General features: G+C 33.9%; 1 protein-coding gene across 2 annotated transcripts in view; it reads left to right on the top strand.

Annotated features, from left to right (window-relative positions):
• LRCH2 (leucine rich repeats and calponin homology domain containing 2) overlaps window positions 1-17,412 on the top strand; it is a 92,347-nt gene that overhangs the window by 55,181 nt on the left and 19,754 nt on the right. For both annotated transcript variants that reach the window (XM_065900553.1, XM_065900552.1), the window contains exons 12-14: window positions 3,553-3,618; window positions 11,669-11,717; window positions 11,796-11,912. In XM_065900553.1, coding sequence (XP_065756625.1) covers window positions 3,553-3,618; window positions 11,669-11,717; window positions 11,796-11,912 — 232 coding nt within the window. The remainder of the gene's footprint in view (window positions 1-3,552; window positions 3,619-11,668; window positions 11,718-11,795; window positions 11,913-17,412) is intronic.

The raw sequence follows: 17,412 nt of genomic DNA, 5'->3' as shown, positions 1-17,412 counted from the left end.
GGTAAGATTATCTTTGTATATCAGGAAGTACCGCTTAAGACTCCTACTTTGACTGTATGCTTACTGTTTAACTGCTCTTTAGCTAGCTACTAGTCAAAGGTAAATGCAGTGTTAACTCTCAGCTAAAAGAAGCCATGCGTGTACTCCAAAATTAGAGGCAATTTAAAAATTGCTTATGTTGAGTTTAGTGATGATTTTCTTAGAGCAGCTTTGCCACTTGTTTAGTTTGCACTGTTTTTTAAAATATCTGTGATTCTTTTTTTTTTTTTTTTTTTTCTGCGGTACGCGGGCCTCTCACTGTTGTGGCCTCTCCCATTACGGAGCACAGGCTCCGGATGCGCAGGCTCAGCGGCCATGGCTCATGGGCCCAGCCGCTCTGCGGCATGTGGGATCTTCCTGGACCGGGGCACGAACCCACGTCCCCTGCATTGGCAGGCCGACTCTCAACCACTGCGCCACCAGGGAAGCCCTCTGTGATTCTTAAAGAAGGTTTATACTAGTACTCGGTGGATGAAACTGTCCTAGGAAAGTAACAAGAAGATATCACACAGAATTAATAATCAAAAAGGGTGGGGAAAAGGATCACCAGATAAACCATCAAGTAGATAACTCATAAGTGTTCAAAGTCTGAAGCCTAGTTATTTAGAAGACTGCCCCTTTTTTGTCTTAGATGCATAGATTAAACTACTTTGTATTGACAGTTTACTGTTAAACTTTTAAAAGCTAATCTTTATCCCCTTTGTCAAACTATTGGATTATTTCTACTGGTATTTGAGGGTATTGAAGTCCCCCTGAATCAATGACTTTGTCTATATTAAAATAGCTGTTCCACAAATCATAATTTTATCTCCACAAATCATAATTTTATCTTCACTATAATTTGGGAAGCTAAATAAAAAACTATTGTCTTAAGAAATCATTATTTAAAAATAATGTTGCTCTGTAAATTACTTAGCCAATTCTTCAAATTTCCACCAACTCTACTTATGTATGTTAACATTAGAGAAGTGGCTACTGCTCTTCTTATACTGATTTTCTTATTACATGGCTGATTAAGTAGATGTTTAACTGGCTTCTTAAAATTTGTTTGATTATCATCCTAAAGAAAGGATTATAATACATGCAAGCAATGAATAGCTTCAGTTGACTGGTTCCCATTGCATGTTCATTCCTTCTAACTTATTCTATAGTATTTTCTATTACGTCTTCACTTTTAATAATTATTTTATTTGCTTTTAGGTGTGTCCTGAGAATTTTTACTTACTGTACAAACGTGCTTCTGAGTGCTATGTGATATAGCTAAATTTAAAAAAGTAATTATGAAAAGTTATATTGAAGTATAATTAATTAAGGATCATGGAAAGCAAAATCAGATTTTGAGCAGTTTATTATTTTGGTTTAGAATTATAGAAATTATGTACATTACCTTTTCATGTGATTTTTTTTTTTTCTGATCACGTGAACTCTAATTTGAGGAGCATCATGTTAATCTCTAGCTTGTTATAACTAATCAGGTAGTTCTCTCAACCCTTAAAATCTATCCATTCTTTCTTTTCTGCTTGCTTTACTAATGACTTCCCTATCCTCTCCCAAAACATCTTACTTCTTCCATCTTTTGGTTTGGTTGATGTACGTGAAATGTGAATACAGACGGAGACCTTTATGTTATAGAGCATCATTCAGTGAAAAACTCTTCCAGAGGACCAGAACAGCAGGACGTGCATCAAGGTATCTAGAGTTTGTGGACGCCTTAAGTATTAAGGGGCCAGGTTGATGCAGCTGAATTATATAGAATTATATAGTCTTTTACTTAAAACTCAGTACTGGTACCTGGATTGGGGAAGTGTCTTAATAATCTAGAAGAGGTATTTAGATAAAACAGACACTCATTTTAACTTTGAATATCACAGAGTAAAATATTAAATATCAATTATACACAAAATTTTTCATAGGAGAATTTTCAAGTACATAAAATATATTTTATAGGTAAGTAGATCTCAACTTTTGTTCTTTCTGCTCCAATATGACTTATACACATAAATAATCACAACACTAGTGAGTATGGTATGGGGAGAATTCAGAATTTACTGCAGTGAAGGGCACTGTAGTTTGACCTCCCCTTCCCAGGGAATAATTCTGACATTGCCCCCCAGGATATTTCACACAACTATATCTCCTTTTTAAATTAAGATTTTTTTTCCCTTTCAGTTTTATTGAGATACAGTTGACATACAGCATTGTATAAGTTTAAGGTGTTTGGTATAATGATTTGACTTACATACATCATGAAGTGATTATCACAAGCAGTTTAGTGAACATCCATCATCTCATATAGATACAGAACTAAAGAAATAGAAAAAAATTTTTTCCTTGTGAAGAGAACTCTTAGGATTTACTTCCTTTTTTAAAAATCACTCTTTAATGATGTAATTTTTCCTCATAGTCTTAGATAATTTATTATCTAAATTCTTCTGCATTTGGGGATTCAGTACAATTTTAGTGCCTGCCCACACAAAGGTGTCAGTAATCTCGAAATTGTTTGGTGCAAAGCTACACTGCTTTGCTTGTGATAGTTGACCTTTGCCCCTCACTGGGACTTCTTCCTGGTGAGGCTCTACTAGATCTAAGCTAGTGAGGAAACTGGGGTAATGGAAATTGGTTTCTTTATGTTAACCATCTTTCTGGAATTACCCACTTATATTTATTTCATTATGTGTTTTAATAGTTAATATGTAGCTTTAATTTGGAATTTCTTTTCTCCTGTGTATTCTTTTGATAGTTGACATCTGATGATATTATTTTGAATAAAAGGCAGATATTCTACTCCTTATAAAACTAAACTTAAAATTGAAAATTAAGATAACATTTATATCTATAGTAAGGGTAAATATTAAGAACTCTTAAATATGTTACTTATATTAAAGAAAGATAGTTAATAATTCATTACTTTTGACTTTGAGATTAACACTTAGAATTACATAAAATTATGGACAAATAGTTCTCTCATACAGTGGTTTATCATTCTTTATTTTTCTTTTGTTTTTTGGTTTTCTTCGAATACTGTTTCATTTGGTTATTAAAAGTTTAATAAACTTGTGGAGTTTTTTTTTAAAGAATTGAACTTTAGCACTGGCTTTGCATTTTGAATTAAGTTTTATTGGCATTAGGCAAAATGATATTACATCAGCATGATCCTGTCATTTGCTATCCTGGGAAAACTAAATCAGTTGTGATGGTACCTAAACAATCTGCATCTCTTTATCTTCTGTCTCAGCCAAAAGTTAGATATGCACAGGGAAATAGCATGGCTTGAAGATATCCAAGCCTTGAGAAAGGGTTTATAAGAGAAGATGCATGGAAGAGTTGGTGAACTTCATTCCTCCATAATAGCCAGTGCGCTTATGAGCATCTGATCTAAATAACATTTAAATATTGTTTTCTAGCAAAGATCTTCATGGACCAGATGCAGTTATTTATGGACATCTTTTATATCATGTATATACACTATTCTCTTTAATATACTATGGAATTAATGTGTTGATTTACTTCTAGGATTCTTAATCATTCAACTTCTGTCACAAGAAACAAGCCAAAACAAACTGTGGAATGCGAAAAGAGGTATAAAAATATCTTAGTACTTATAGTTAATATTTTATAATGAAAGTTGATCCTTTAACAGTAATGTTCCTATATGTGGGCTTTAATTGAATAATTGATATCAATTTAATATAACTAGATAATTTAAAGAAGAAATGGGCTTTTTTTTTAAAGAAATGTGTTATACAGCACAGGTTTAATTGACTTTTGATTTAAACAAATCCAAAAATGCTGATTTGATCTTTTTGTACTCATACCTGCATTTTGTCTTGATGACAGATTCATTTATCCGTTTAGCAAACATGTATTGTATTACTGTTACTGTCAAGAATAATGTGTTTCTTCATCATTGATTGCGTTTATTCTCTATGTATTGTTCACTTTTTTTTAATTAATTTTTATTGGAGTATGGTTGCTTTACACTGTTGTTTTAGCCTCCAAGGCACAACAAAATGAATCAGCCATACACATACAGATATCCCCTCCCTTTTGGACTTCCCTTCCATTTAGGTTACCTCAGTGCATTAGGTAGAGTTCCCTGTACTCTACAGTATGTTCCCATCAGTTGTCTATTTTATACATAGTATCGATAATGTATATTTGTCAATCCCAGTCTCCCAATTCCTCCCACCCCACCCCTTTCCCCCTGGGTGTCCATACATTTGTTCTCTATGTCTGTGTCTCTATTTCTGCTTTGCAAATAAGATCATCTATACCATATTTCTAGACTCCACATATATGCGTTGCTATACTGTCTTTGCTTTTCTCTTTCTAGCTTCACTCTGTATGACACTCTCTAGGTCCATCCATGTCTCTACAAATGATCCAATTTTATTCCTTTTTATGGCTGAGTAATATTCCATTGTATATATGTATGACATCTTTATTCATTCATCTGTCGATGGGCATTTAAGTTGCATCCATGACGTGGCTATTGTAAATAGTGTTTCAATGAACAATGGGGTGCATGTGTCTTTTTGAATTATGGTTTTCTCTGGGTATGCCCAGGAGTGGGATTGCTGGATCATATGGTAGTTCTATTTTTAGTCTTTTAAAGAACATCCATACTGTTCACCATAGTGGCTGGCTGTAACAATTTACATTCCCACCAACAGTGCAAGAGGATTCCCTTTTCTCCACACCCTCTCCAGCATTTACTGTAGATTTTTTGATCATGGCCATTCTGACTGGTATGAGGTGATACCTCATTGTAGTTTTGATTTGCATTTCTCTAATGATTAGTGATGTTGAGCATCCTTTCATGTGTTGGTTGGCAATCTGTATATCTTCCTTGGAGAAATGTCTGTTCAGGTCTTCTGCCCATTTTGGGATTGGGTTGTTTGTTTTTTTGATATTGAGCTGCATGAGCTGCTTGTATATTTTGGAGATTAATCCTTTGTCAGTTGCTTCATTTGCTAATATTTTCTCCCATTCTGAGGGTTGTCTTTTGGTCTTGTTTATGGTTTCCTTTGCTGTGCAAAAGATTTTAAGTTTCATTAGGTCCCGTTTATTTTTGTTCTTATTTCCATTTCTCTAGGAGGTGGGTCAAAAAGGATCTTGCTGTGCTGTGATTTATGTCATAGAGTGTTCTGCCTACGTTTTCCTCTAAGAGTTTTATAGTGTCTGGCCTTACATTTAGGACTTTAATCCATTTTGAATTTATTTTTGTGTATGGTGTTAGAGAGTGTTCTAATTTCATTCTTTTACATGTACCTGTCCAGTTTTCCCAGCACCACTTATTGAAGAGGCTGTCTTTTCTCCATTGTATATTCTTGCCTCCTTTATCAAAAATAAGGTGACCTTATGTGCATGGGTTTATCTGTGGGCTTTCTATCCTGTTCCATTGATCTGTATTTCCATTTTTGTGCCAGTACCATACTATCTTAATTACTATAGCTTTGTAGGATAGTCTGAAGTCCAGGAGCCTGATTCCTGCAGCTCCATTTTTCTTTCTCGATATTGCTTTGGCTGTTTGGCGTATTTTGTGGCTCCAATACAAATTGTAAAATTTTTTGTTCCAGTCCTGTGAAAAATGCCATTGGTAATTTGATACGGATTGCATTGAATCTGTAGATTGATTTGGGCAGTATAGTCATTTTCACAATGTTGATTCTTCCAATCCAAGAACATGGTATATCTCTCCACCTGTTTGTGTCATCTTTGATTTCTTTCAGTCTTACAGTTTTCTGCATACACGTCTTTTGTCTCCTTAGGTAGGTTTATTCCTAGGTATTTTATTCTTTTTGTTGCAGTGGTAAATGGGATTGTTTCCTTAATTTCTCTTTCTGTTCTTTGTTGTTAGTGTATAGGAATGCAAGAGATTTCTGTTTATTAATTTTGTATCCTGCAACTTTACCAAATTCATTGATTAACTCTGGTTTTCTTGTGGCATCTTTAGGATTTTCTGTGTATGGTATTATGTCATCTGCAGTGACAGTTTTACTTCTTCTTTTCCAATTTGGATTCCTTTTATTTCTTTTTCTCTGATTGCCATGGCTAGGACTTCCAAAACTGTTGAATAATAGTGGGAAGAGTTGACATCCTTGCCTTGTTCCTGATCTTAGAGGAAATGCTTTCAGTTTTTCACCATTGAGAATAATGTTTGCTGTGGGTTTGTCATATATGGCCTTTATTATGTTGAGGTAGGTTCCCTCTATGCCCACTTTCTGGAGAGTTTTTATCTTAAATGGGTGTTGAATTTTGTCAAAAGCTTTTTCTGCATCTATTGAGATGATCATATGGTTTTATTCTTTAATTTTTTAATATGGTGTATCACACTGATTGATTTTCATATATTGAAGAATCCTTCCATCCCTGGAATAAATCCCACTTGATCATGGTGTATGATCCTTTTAATGTGTTGTTGGATTCTGTTTGCAAGTGTTTTGTGGAGGATTTTTGCGCCTGTGTTCATCAGTGATATTGGCCTGTAGTTTTCTTTTTTGTGTGATATATTTGTCTGGTTTTGGTATCAGGGTGATGGTAGCCTTGTAGAATGAGTTTGGGAGTGTTCCACCCTCTGCAGTTTTTTGGAAGAGTTTGAGAAGGATAGGTGTTCACTGTTCTCTAGATGTTTGATAGAATTCACCTGTGAAACCATGGTCCTGGACTTTTGTTTGTTGGAAGATTTTTAACCACAGTTTCAATTTCATTACTTGTGGTTGGTCTGTTCATATTTTCTATTTCTTCTTGGTTCAGTCTTGGAAGGTTGTACTTTTCTAAGAATTTTTCCATTTCCTTCAGGTTGTCCATTTTGTTGGCATATAGTTGCTTGTAGGACTCTCTTACGATCATTTGTATTTCTGTGGTGTCAGTTGTAACTTCTCCGTTTTCATTTCCACTTTTACTGATTTGAGTCCTCTCCCTTTTTTTCTTAATGAATCTGGCTAAAGATTTATCAATTTTGTTTAAAGAAGAACCAGCTTTTAGTTTTATTGATCTTTGCTATTATTTTCTTCATTTCTGTTTCTTTTTTTTCTCCTCTGATGTTTATGATTTCTCTCCTTCTACTAACTTTGGATTTTGTTTGTTCTTTCTATAGTTGCTTTTGGTGTAAGGTTAGGTTGTTTATTTGAGATTTTTCTCATTTCTTGAGGTAGGATTGTATTGCTCTAAACTACCCTCTTAGAACTGCTTTTGTTGTATCCCATCGGTTTTGGGTCATTTTTATTTCCTTTCAGTCGGGTTTTATTAAATTCTTCTATATGAATATGTAGTCTAATCCACATGTATGAATTCCAGAGAACTAGAAGACATCAAAAGTTTCTATTTATAAAAAAAAAAAAAAAAAAAAAAGTTTCTATTTATTCTTTTTGGTGGTTTGAAAATTTGCATCAGACTCAACTCCTGAGTCATTCCTCTGGAAGTAAAAAAGTCCAAGGCTAGGGCGTAGGTACAGAAGAACACACAGAGAGAATTAACATTTGTTGAATGCTTGTTAATATGTATACCGTTTTTAGTGCTTTAGATGTATGATGTAATTTAATCCTCATAATAACTCTATGAAAGAAAATAACTCTATGAGTTATTGTTACTATTGTCATCCCCATTTTATAGGTGAGAAACTGAGGCTCAGAAATTACCTTAGCTTGTTCAAGGTCACACAGCTAGTAAATGGTACAGTGAGGATTTAAAACCAGGTTGTCTGGCTCCAGAACCCCAAGTCTTAATATATGGCAACAAGAGCACTTTGCTTGCTCCAGATGCATACATTTCACTGATATGTTTTCCTAACTACCTCACAGTCTAAACTGAACTTACTTTTCCCAAATCTGTTTATTCTCTTGTAGAGTTTGCCTGAGTGAATGTGCCACTATTTATATAGTCAACTTTGGAATAATTGGAAATTCCTTTCTCTTATGCACCCTTCCCAATCTGTTCAGTCACAGAAAACTATAGCGTCTTAACATTATTTGCGTCTGTCCCAATCTCTCCATTCCTATTACGGTTGTGTTGGTTTAGCCCCCGTCTTTTCCACCTGGATCACTGCAACAGGCCCCAGACATATCTCCTTTCTTGAATTTGGCCTACCTTTAAATCTGTTTTCTGTACTGGTGGTGTAAGAGTGATGGTTCTAAAACACAAGCCTGACTATGTGACTCCCATTTATTATCTTCTAATAGTTCTTTCTAACTTTTAGGATAAAGCTTAAAATGTTTGGCTTAACCCACAAGATTGAAGTGAATTTCTGCCTAGCTGGAGAGCCTCATCCAATGTACTGTTCCACTGGCACCTTTTCTGGCTAGGAATAGTAGTACTCCTTTCTTTATTACAAAATAGTTTCACATCTCTGTGTTCTATATCCTGGTATCTCTGCTGGGATTACCCTTTCTTCTTCCATTTTTCACTTAGGCTTTTAGAATTCGGTTCAGGCATAAGATAACTTTTCATACCCAAGTCTAGAAACATTCATCTCTGTCAAATTTCATTTAACTGGATTTAACCCACTCTCTCCCTTTTTGAATACTGATTCTTTATCTTACATATTTTGTTGTCCTTGAACTTTCTGTTATTACCTTCTTTCTCAGTTCCTTTCATTTCTGTCTTAAGCTTTCTCACCAGGTTTATAACATTCTCTTGAGAAAGCCCCAGCTACCCAAACTTCAAAACTGTGATATTCAATCCTGGCCTTTTTTTTTTTTTACAGAATTATTTCTTCCACTTTTCTCATTTTCAGAACAATCACCAATTTCTTCTTTAAAAAAAATGAAAAATCTTTTAGTTTTTTCCTGATTATAAGAATAATGTAGCTTTATTGTTAAAAACAATAGGAAAATTTTATCACAAAGAAAAAATAAATATCATCTATTATCCTACTCCCCAGAGATGAGAAGTCTTAATATTTTGGTATTTTCCCCTTTAAACCAATTTTCTATATATGTGCATGAACATTTGCATGTTCATGTGTGTATGTATGTACATACATATACACACTGCAGAGTTGTATTACCTGTTACCTACTCAGCACCTCCACTTGGATGTATAATAGGCATATGAAACTTAACTTTCCAAAATAACACTCTTAATCTTTCTCTTTGTACCTCTAAACTTGCTCTTCCTGCCTTTTTCCCCATTTCAGAAAATGTCAACTCCATCTTTCTAGTTGCTCAGCTCAAAAACCTCAGAGTCATCCTTAACTTGTAATTTTCTTTCACACCCCATAACTAATCCTTTAGCAGATCTTGTTGACTCTGCCTTCAAAATATGCCCAGAATCTAATCATGTCTTACCACCTCCATGCCTACCACCCTAGCTCTAGCAATCTCTTACTTCAGTTGTAACAGCCTGGTAACAGGTCTCCTTTCTGCCCTTGCTTTCCTTTAGTCTGTTTTCAAAAAAATATATCAGATTGGTATTTTAAAAATGTAAGTCAGATCATGTCATTCTTCAGAATTCTCTAATGACCTCCCATTTCATTCAGAGTAAAAACTAGAGTCCTTTAAGGACTTGTGAACCTCTACATCATTTGGCTCCCTACTGTATTCCTCTTGCTATGCTCTTCCTGCTGTTTAGCTCTTCTCTAGTTATACTGGCCTCCTTGCTGACTCCCAATACTCCAAGCATTTCCCACCCCTTCAAAGCTTTTGCCTCTGCCTGGAGTGATTTCCTCTCAGATAACCATATGGCTTATTCCCCTGTCTTCACATTTCTGCTCAGATTTCACTTCATCAGCAAGGGATTACCTGAACAACTTATATAAAAGAGCATGTCTCCTCCACTCCTTTGTCCCTTTTCCCAGACCCTGCTTTATTTTTCTCCACAGAACTTAATTCCATCTGACACTGTAAATATATACTTTTTTACCATCTGACATTCTCAATATATACTTCTTTATTTATTCATTTCTTGTCTTTACCACCCCAGCACCACCTGGGTGCACTACAATGTTGCTTTAATCAGTTATTAAGAGAAGACTATTTGAAATCTCCAACACTAATTGTGGATTTGTCTTTCTCTTTAAAGTTCTTTCATTTTTCCTTCATATATTCTGAAGCTGTTATTAGATGCATAAATGTTTAGGATTGTAATGTCCTTTTGGTGAATTTACACCTTTGTCATTATAAAATGGCTTTTTAAATATTCTTGGTTATATTCTTTGCTCTGAAGTGTACTTTTTTGATATTATATAGTCACCTCAGCTTTCTTTTGATTAGTGTTAACATGATATATCTTTCTTCTTCCTTTTATTTTTAACCTATTTGTGTCTTTATGGAGAAAGTGGGTTTCTTGTTGTTAGCATATGGTAGTATCTTCCTTTTCTATCAAATCTGACAATCTGACTTTTAATTGTGGTGTTAAGATTGTTAATATTTAATTGGAACTATTGGCATTCATGGATTTAAATCTACTGTATTATTGTGTGTTTAATTTTTACCTTATCCATTCTTTGTAGCCATCTTTCCTCTTTTTCTCCTGTCTTTAGAATTAAATTTTAAAATTCCTATTTATCTCCTTTGTGGGCTTATTTAGCTACAACTTGTTGTTATGTTAGTGATTGTTTTAGGGTTTAAAGTATAATATTTAGCTTATCACAGTCTACCTTCAAGTGCTATTATGTCATTTTATATGTCCTATAAGAACCTTACAAGAGTATACTTCTGTTTCTTCCCTCCTGGCCTTTGTGATATTGTTGCCATACATTTTACTTCTGTGTTACATATTACATTGTTATTCTGGCTCTAAATAGTCAATTGTTTCTTTAAAGAGATTTAAATAATCCGAATAATGTCTTTTATCTTTACCCCTTTAGTTACCATCTCCAGTGCCCTTTGTTCCTTTGTATAGCTCTGTATTTCCATGTATATCATTTTCCTTCTACCTGAAAGAGATATTTTAACATTACTTTTACTGCTGGTCTGATGTTGAATCCTTTAAGTTTCTGTAATGTTTAAAAAAGTCTTTGGGGTTCCCTGGCGATCCAGTGGTTAGGACTTGGCGCTTTCACTGCTGTGGCCCTGGGTTCAATCCCTGGTCAGAGAACTCAGATCCCACAAGCTGTGCAGCACAGCCAAAATTTAAAAAAAAGTCTTTATTTCACCTTCATATTTGAAAGATATCTTTGCTAGTATAAAATTCTAGGTTGATACTTTTGTTTTCTTTTGGTACCTTAAAGAGGTTTTTTTACTGTCTTCTGGATTGCGTTGTTTCCTGTGAGAACTCTGTTTTCAGTATTCGTTTCACTGGACCTATTGTGTCTTTTTTCTCTGGCTGCTTTTTACATTTTCTCTTTATCATTTGCTTTTAATTTGATTATGATGTATATTGTTGTAGTTTTCTTCATATTTCTTTTGCTTGGAGTTCATTGAGCTTCTCAAGTTTGTGGGTTTATTGTTTTCATGAAATTTGAAAATTTGTGGTCTTTATTTATCTTTAAATATCTTTTCTGTCACCTGAGTTATATTATTCTGGAACCCCAATTATATGTATATTAGGCCACTTGAAGTTTCATACAGATCATCTAAAGAAATTATTATTATTCTTTTAGTTTTTGGTAATTATTTTAATATAATAAATATCCTGTGTTTTGACTATGTCTTAAGATATACATATTAAGGCATCTTTAATTTTTTAGTGTCTCAGCAGATGAAGTTAATTCACCATTATCACCCCTCACATGGCAGGTAAGAAGAAATTAAATTACTGTTATATCTAATATTTTGTTCTCATTTATTTAGTTAAAAGAAATTATTTTATTACAGCCCTTAGAAAGTCAAAAGGATCAAATAGATGAACAACAGTGGCCAGAATCTCAGCCTATAATCTGGCAGAGTGAAGAAAGGAGGCGGAGCAAACAGATTAGAAAAGAATATTTCAAGGTACTTTATTAAGTTTTAAAATTTACTCTTTAATTATTAGTTTTGACTTTATCCATTTTGTTTTACATTAATATGACAGAATATAACTCTCTAGTTAGGTATAGTAGATGTGTTATTTTATCTTGATTTCCTACATGTATGTGGTATACATATATGAGCCAGTTATTTCCATAAAATTTCAGTAATTCAAAATAATTAAGAGTAGATCAGTGTGAATTGTGATTTGCCAGATACTTTACAAGAAACATGAATGTTTGCTACACTGCTAGTTGTAGCAATATGTAATAGTATTTTAAAAGAATTGCCCAGAAAAGGTCTTTCATTGGATCTGTTTCAGTAAAGAGTTGACACATTTTTACAATTAGCATTTAACTGTTTCTATGTAAATAAATGCTATTTACATGATTCTAAAAATGCCTGAAAGCATTTTCCCCCATTTTCTTTTCTTATTACCTTAATATATTTCTTAGGATGGCATTTTATCTTAGATAAATTAAAAGCTCAGACCATCTGAATTATCTCAAATTTCTAGTTAGAAGGGTTTTAATGAAATTTCATTGTGTACACCTTTGTAAATATTGTAATATTGTCTAATTTGTGATTAAGGTCTGCTGTATTTGTAGTGGCCAGTCATTAGAACTGGAGTAATCTTCAATACTAATTAGAATTTGTTATTGGAATTTCTGACTCAGTGCAACCAAGCTCCTGCTCTATGCATAGCAAATTTTATTGTTTTTGTGGACCTTTTCTATTTCCCAAAACCTAATTTTTATCTAATAATAAATACATATCTAAATACATGTTCTAGGTTAAATTATAGGTAATTTGAAGTTTATATCACTAATAAATACGATTATATTTCATGCTTTTCTCAGTTTGGTAAAAGTGGGTCTCTATGCACATTGATCAGTTTCCTTATTATGGGAGTGTAACATACATTTGGAAGTAGTATCATATGACCAAAGCAAAAATGTTATATGTCTTAGTCTGTGATAAGTTTACTCCTTCAACAAATAATTACTGAATCCTTTTAATGAGCCTTATGTTACCTGGTCAATATGAGAGATAATGAAGAAATTAAAAGACATAGGGAAAAAAGGAAAGACATTCTTAGCAGAACCCTGGTCAGTACCCTTTACAAATCTTCAGTTATATTTGCATTCTGGCATTTGTTAATTTGTAAGTCCCCTCTTTTAGTTTATGGCACTTGAACAAACTCACTAAAGAAAATTTGTTAACAGATAAAACTTAATGAATAACTGATGATGTGGTAGAAATTTTAGTATTTCTAACTAATAAAAGAGATTTGATATTTATTTGATCTATTAGTATAGTAAAAGCATACAAATTCTGACTGTTTTTCAAAATACTTACATGGCACTTAGTAAGAAGTAAGTGCATTTATTGTCATTCCTATTTTATAGATGGGGAAATTAAGGCACAAAGAGGCTAAGTAAAATGCTTCAAGCCACTTAGCTAATAAGCAGCTGAGTCAAGACTTGAACCGAGAACCTATGCTGTGCTGCCTGTTGATCTGCTGTGGATAGCCTAATAGCAAATGAACACACTTTCAGATAAATACAGTTTTATTGTCTTTTAAATATTTTATTGTAACTCAAGTAAACTTCTCAGTAAAGTCTTAATAGAAGCCTCAGTGAACCTTTAAAAAATAGTTATTTGATTTAATAGTATCATTTGTTGATAAATATTTTATTTTTTATGGCTTAAGTATACCTTCCATAATATTGCTATTTTTTAAGTTGCTAAGAGATCAAAGGAGATAATATTTGAAGAGTCCATAATCATCATTCAACAAATGTTAATTTCTACTATAGTTAATAAAGTAGGTGCAAAGATAAGCTTCAGTAACTGGGAATGTTTTAAGGAGACATGTAGTTCTCCTCAATAGTCAGAAGATGTCAGTGTTAGGACACTGTAAAAAAATAAAGTCAACAGTTTTTTCCAGAGGTGTTAAAAAAAAATTATAAAACTGAGATACTACTCTCTAAGTGAAGTCAAAATGGTTATTCAGATTTGCCAGTATTTTCATGATTAAAATATTATCTATGAAAAAAAAATATTATCTATGAAGTGTCTTTCTTTCAAAAAGAAAATTTCTCTTAATCACTTATCTCAAGAATAAAAAGGCTTATTCATAAGATAATAGTATTGAACTTAATTTGGATTTATAGTTAAAGTATACTACTCTAGAGATATATATCAGATTATCACTAAGCTCACTCAGTGATGGCTCCTTTAGCTTTGCTTTGTTATGAAACATACAGACCTTTTGTGCAACTTTATCCTAACATATATAAATGACTGAACCACAGGATTTCTTTGTTTGTGTCCCATGGTAAATTATTCATGATGCTGTTATTTAGAAGATTTATTGAAAGTGTGTGTGTGTGTGTGTGTGTGTGTGTGTGTGTGTGTGTGTGAAATCTAGCTCTCCAGTTTCATAGTTGCTAGGACTGATTTTGGGAGGTATGTTTTTCAGGTAAGCCCCTGAAACTAAATTTTAAAAAGTTTCAACATAATTGGCCAGAGTATGTGAGTAAGAAGGTAATTTAGGTCAGATTATATAAGTAAATCATTGTAGGAGAGTTATATTAACTCTTTTAGACTCCCAGCCGCTCTTGCGTAGATTACTATTCTAGTAAATAAAATTTAATGTCATTGTTGCTGAAGTAAAATCACTGCATTTCTCAGAGTGAAGGTATTCCAGAAAATACATTACTTTATTAAAAATTGTAAGGCCAGCAGGTCCGGGGAAGGGCCCAGGGAGCCAGACGGAACCCCCGCCAAAGTGGCTGATGCAACCGACACCTGACATTGCCACACCACTCGGCCCCGGTCTTCCCGCTCCCCGAGGGACGGAACCAGCGGCTCTGAGGCTGATGCAACCGACACCTGACATTGCCACAACACCCGAGAGATTACCAAAAAAGGGCTGCTTCACACAGCAAGCACCTCCCCTGCGTCCGCCCCTATAAATTTTGTTTGTGCCCGCACCCGGGTGCGACTTCTCTGGCCCCTTTCTCTCGGACCAGTGAACCTCGCCCAGGAGCGTTCCCAAATAAAGCTTGTTTAAGCTCTCCTCTGTTTTTGGTGCCGTTCCTTACAAAAATCTTTTACAGAAATTTATTAATATCATTTGAATAAGATATACAACAAAGTATGAAAATCTAACCTTTTTTCGACAATGTTCAGTGTAAATTAGCTTTAATTTCTTGTAAGAATGACAACACAAATTTCTAAATGCGTTTGATGATTCATTTCTAAATAAAGTTAAAAAACATCAGAATAACTATACCAAATTAGTTTTAAGGCTTATTTGATTTATTTAAATGCCATATATATTTGTCATCAAATGTATCTCACTACTTTTGTGATAAAACATTATAATGACTCTTAAAATACATATCTGATTTCATAAATATAGTACAATATTTTAACTTAATGGCTAACCCCAAGGAAAATATTTTTGTATATTTTCTCTGACCATGGTTAATTTTATACCGGAATAGGGAAGCCAACTGGGCTTCTGAAATAACCTGATTTGTTCTGAGTCAGAGTTTGTGCACAAGTACTGTCCCTTCTGTGAAATTAATATAAGCTTCAGAGATGAACTGATCTTTGTATTTCTGAACAGGCCTTTATTGTAGTATTTGAATTTAGATATAATAAAACTTCAGTTATTCCAACTAATGTTAACTGACAGCTGAGTTGAATTAGTAAGAAGTTGGACTTATAGAATATTTAAAAATCTGTGTATATATTCTGATTTGGATTTTAGGACCTTTAAATATGTGCAGTAATGCAAAACTAAGTATCTTCCTAAGTTTTCATGTATAATGGATATTTTAAATTAGAATAGCAGTTGAGTAATAATAATACAAGTCTCATTATCTAAGTTCTCGACTGTATCATCCTCTGTTTCTTTCCTTTATCAATTATCCGTTCAGTCTTCTATGTCCTTTCTCTTTACCTTCCATCTTATAAATGTGCTCAGACCTCTACCATTATCCCTGATTCCCCTTTCAGCTGTTGCCTTATCTCTTTGTTTTCTTCTAGGGCCAAACTTGCCATTTCTAGATCTGCAGTTTCCGATCACTCCTTAACCCACTGCAGTCTGTCTTTTACCTCCATTTCTCCATGGAAATAGCCCCTCACTAGAGCCTAACATGTACCTACTAATGGCAAAATCTAGTGTAGCATTTGACAGTGATGACCACATCTTTCTTCTCAAAACTCCTTGCTTGGTTTCTGCCTCATTTTCCTTCCCTGATTCTTCTTTTTTCTTTTTGATGCTCCTGGCTAACTTTTCTTCTGATTTTTCTTCTGCTTGTTTTTAGGGGTCTCATCTTTTGTTACTCTCTCTGAAGCTTTTATGATTCCAGATGGCTCATATTCTCCTGGGTCTAAAGTTACATCTCATAACTTTTTTTTCCTGTTCTCTGTACCTGTGTTTCTAATTGTCTGGATGCCATGTTTTTCAAATCAATATGTCTCCCCTTCCTGCCGCACCATGATGGAACTTGCTCCTCCTCTCTGTTCTTTATTTTAGTTAGTAGTAGTATTACCCACCCATTTCTCTAAGCTCTATACCTCAATCCTCCTTGATTTTGCTTTCTTTCTTTCTTCTTACCTTATTGGTCATCAGGATGCTAATTATGCATCTTTCTCCAATTCATTACCTCTTCTCCATATCTACTGCCCTTGCTTTTGTTGGAACCCTCATTCTTTCTTGTCTGGGCAATTGTAATAACTTCTTAATGGTCCCCCTTTCTCTAGTTTCACGGTCCTTAGAGAAATCCCTGGCTTAAAATTCTTTATTGGCTCCCCATTATAAATTACATAAAATTTGGACTTTTAAAAAACTTCACAGCCATCCTTACCTACTTCTTTAAGTTTTATTACCTGCCACAATTCACTCGTTACTAGCTACTCTTTTTTACATAGGCTGAGCTTTTTTATTCCTTTGTGCTTTCCTTCTTCTGAGCATGCACATTCTTTTATTCCTGAAAAATCCCTACTAATCATTTAAGATTTAGGGATGAGAGTATAGCATAGTGGTTAAGAGCTTTGACCTCAGAAATCAAACCACTTTGGTTCCAGTCCTTACTTAGATATCTACTAACTGAGTGACTTTGGCAAATTATCTAATCTTGCTGAGCTTATTATTATTTTTTTTATCTTCAGATGACTCTAATAGTATCTTCCTTCATAGGATTATTATAACTACTGAATTATTTAATAATATAAAGTGCTTAGAACAGCACTTGCCACAGAGTATACACTAATAAATATTAGCTTATTATTCACTAAAATGTCATTCTTTTGTTTTTCTACCAGTCATCTTTCTTTAAATAAATTTATTTATTTTATTTATTTATTTTTGGCTGTGTTGGGTCTTCGTTGCTATGCACGGGCTTTCTCTAGTTGTGGCGAGTGGGGGCTACTCACTGAGGTGGCTTCTCATTGAGGAACATGAGCT

This window comes from Phocoena phocoena, chromosome X (assembly GCF_963924675.1).
Source record: "Phocoena phocoena chromosome X, mPhoPho1.1, whole genome shotgun sequence".
Taxonomy (NCBI): domain Eukaryota; kingdom Metazoa; phylum Chordata; class Mammalia; order Artiodactyla; family Phocoenidae; genus Phocoena; species Phocoena phocoena.
The sequence above is the reverse complement of the archived record's forward strand: the minus strand, read 5'-3'. Positions and strand labels throughout refer to the sequence as shown.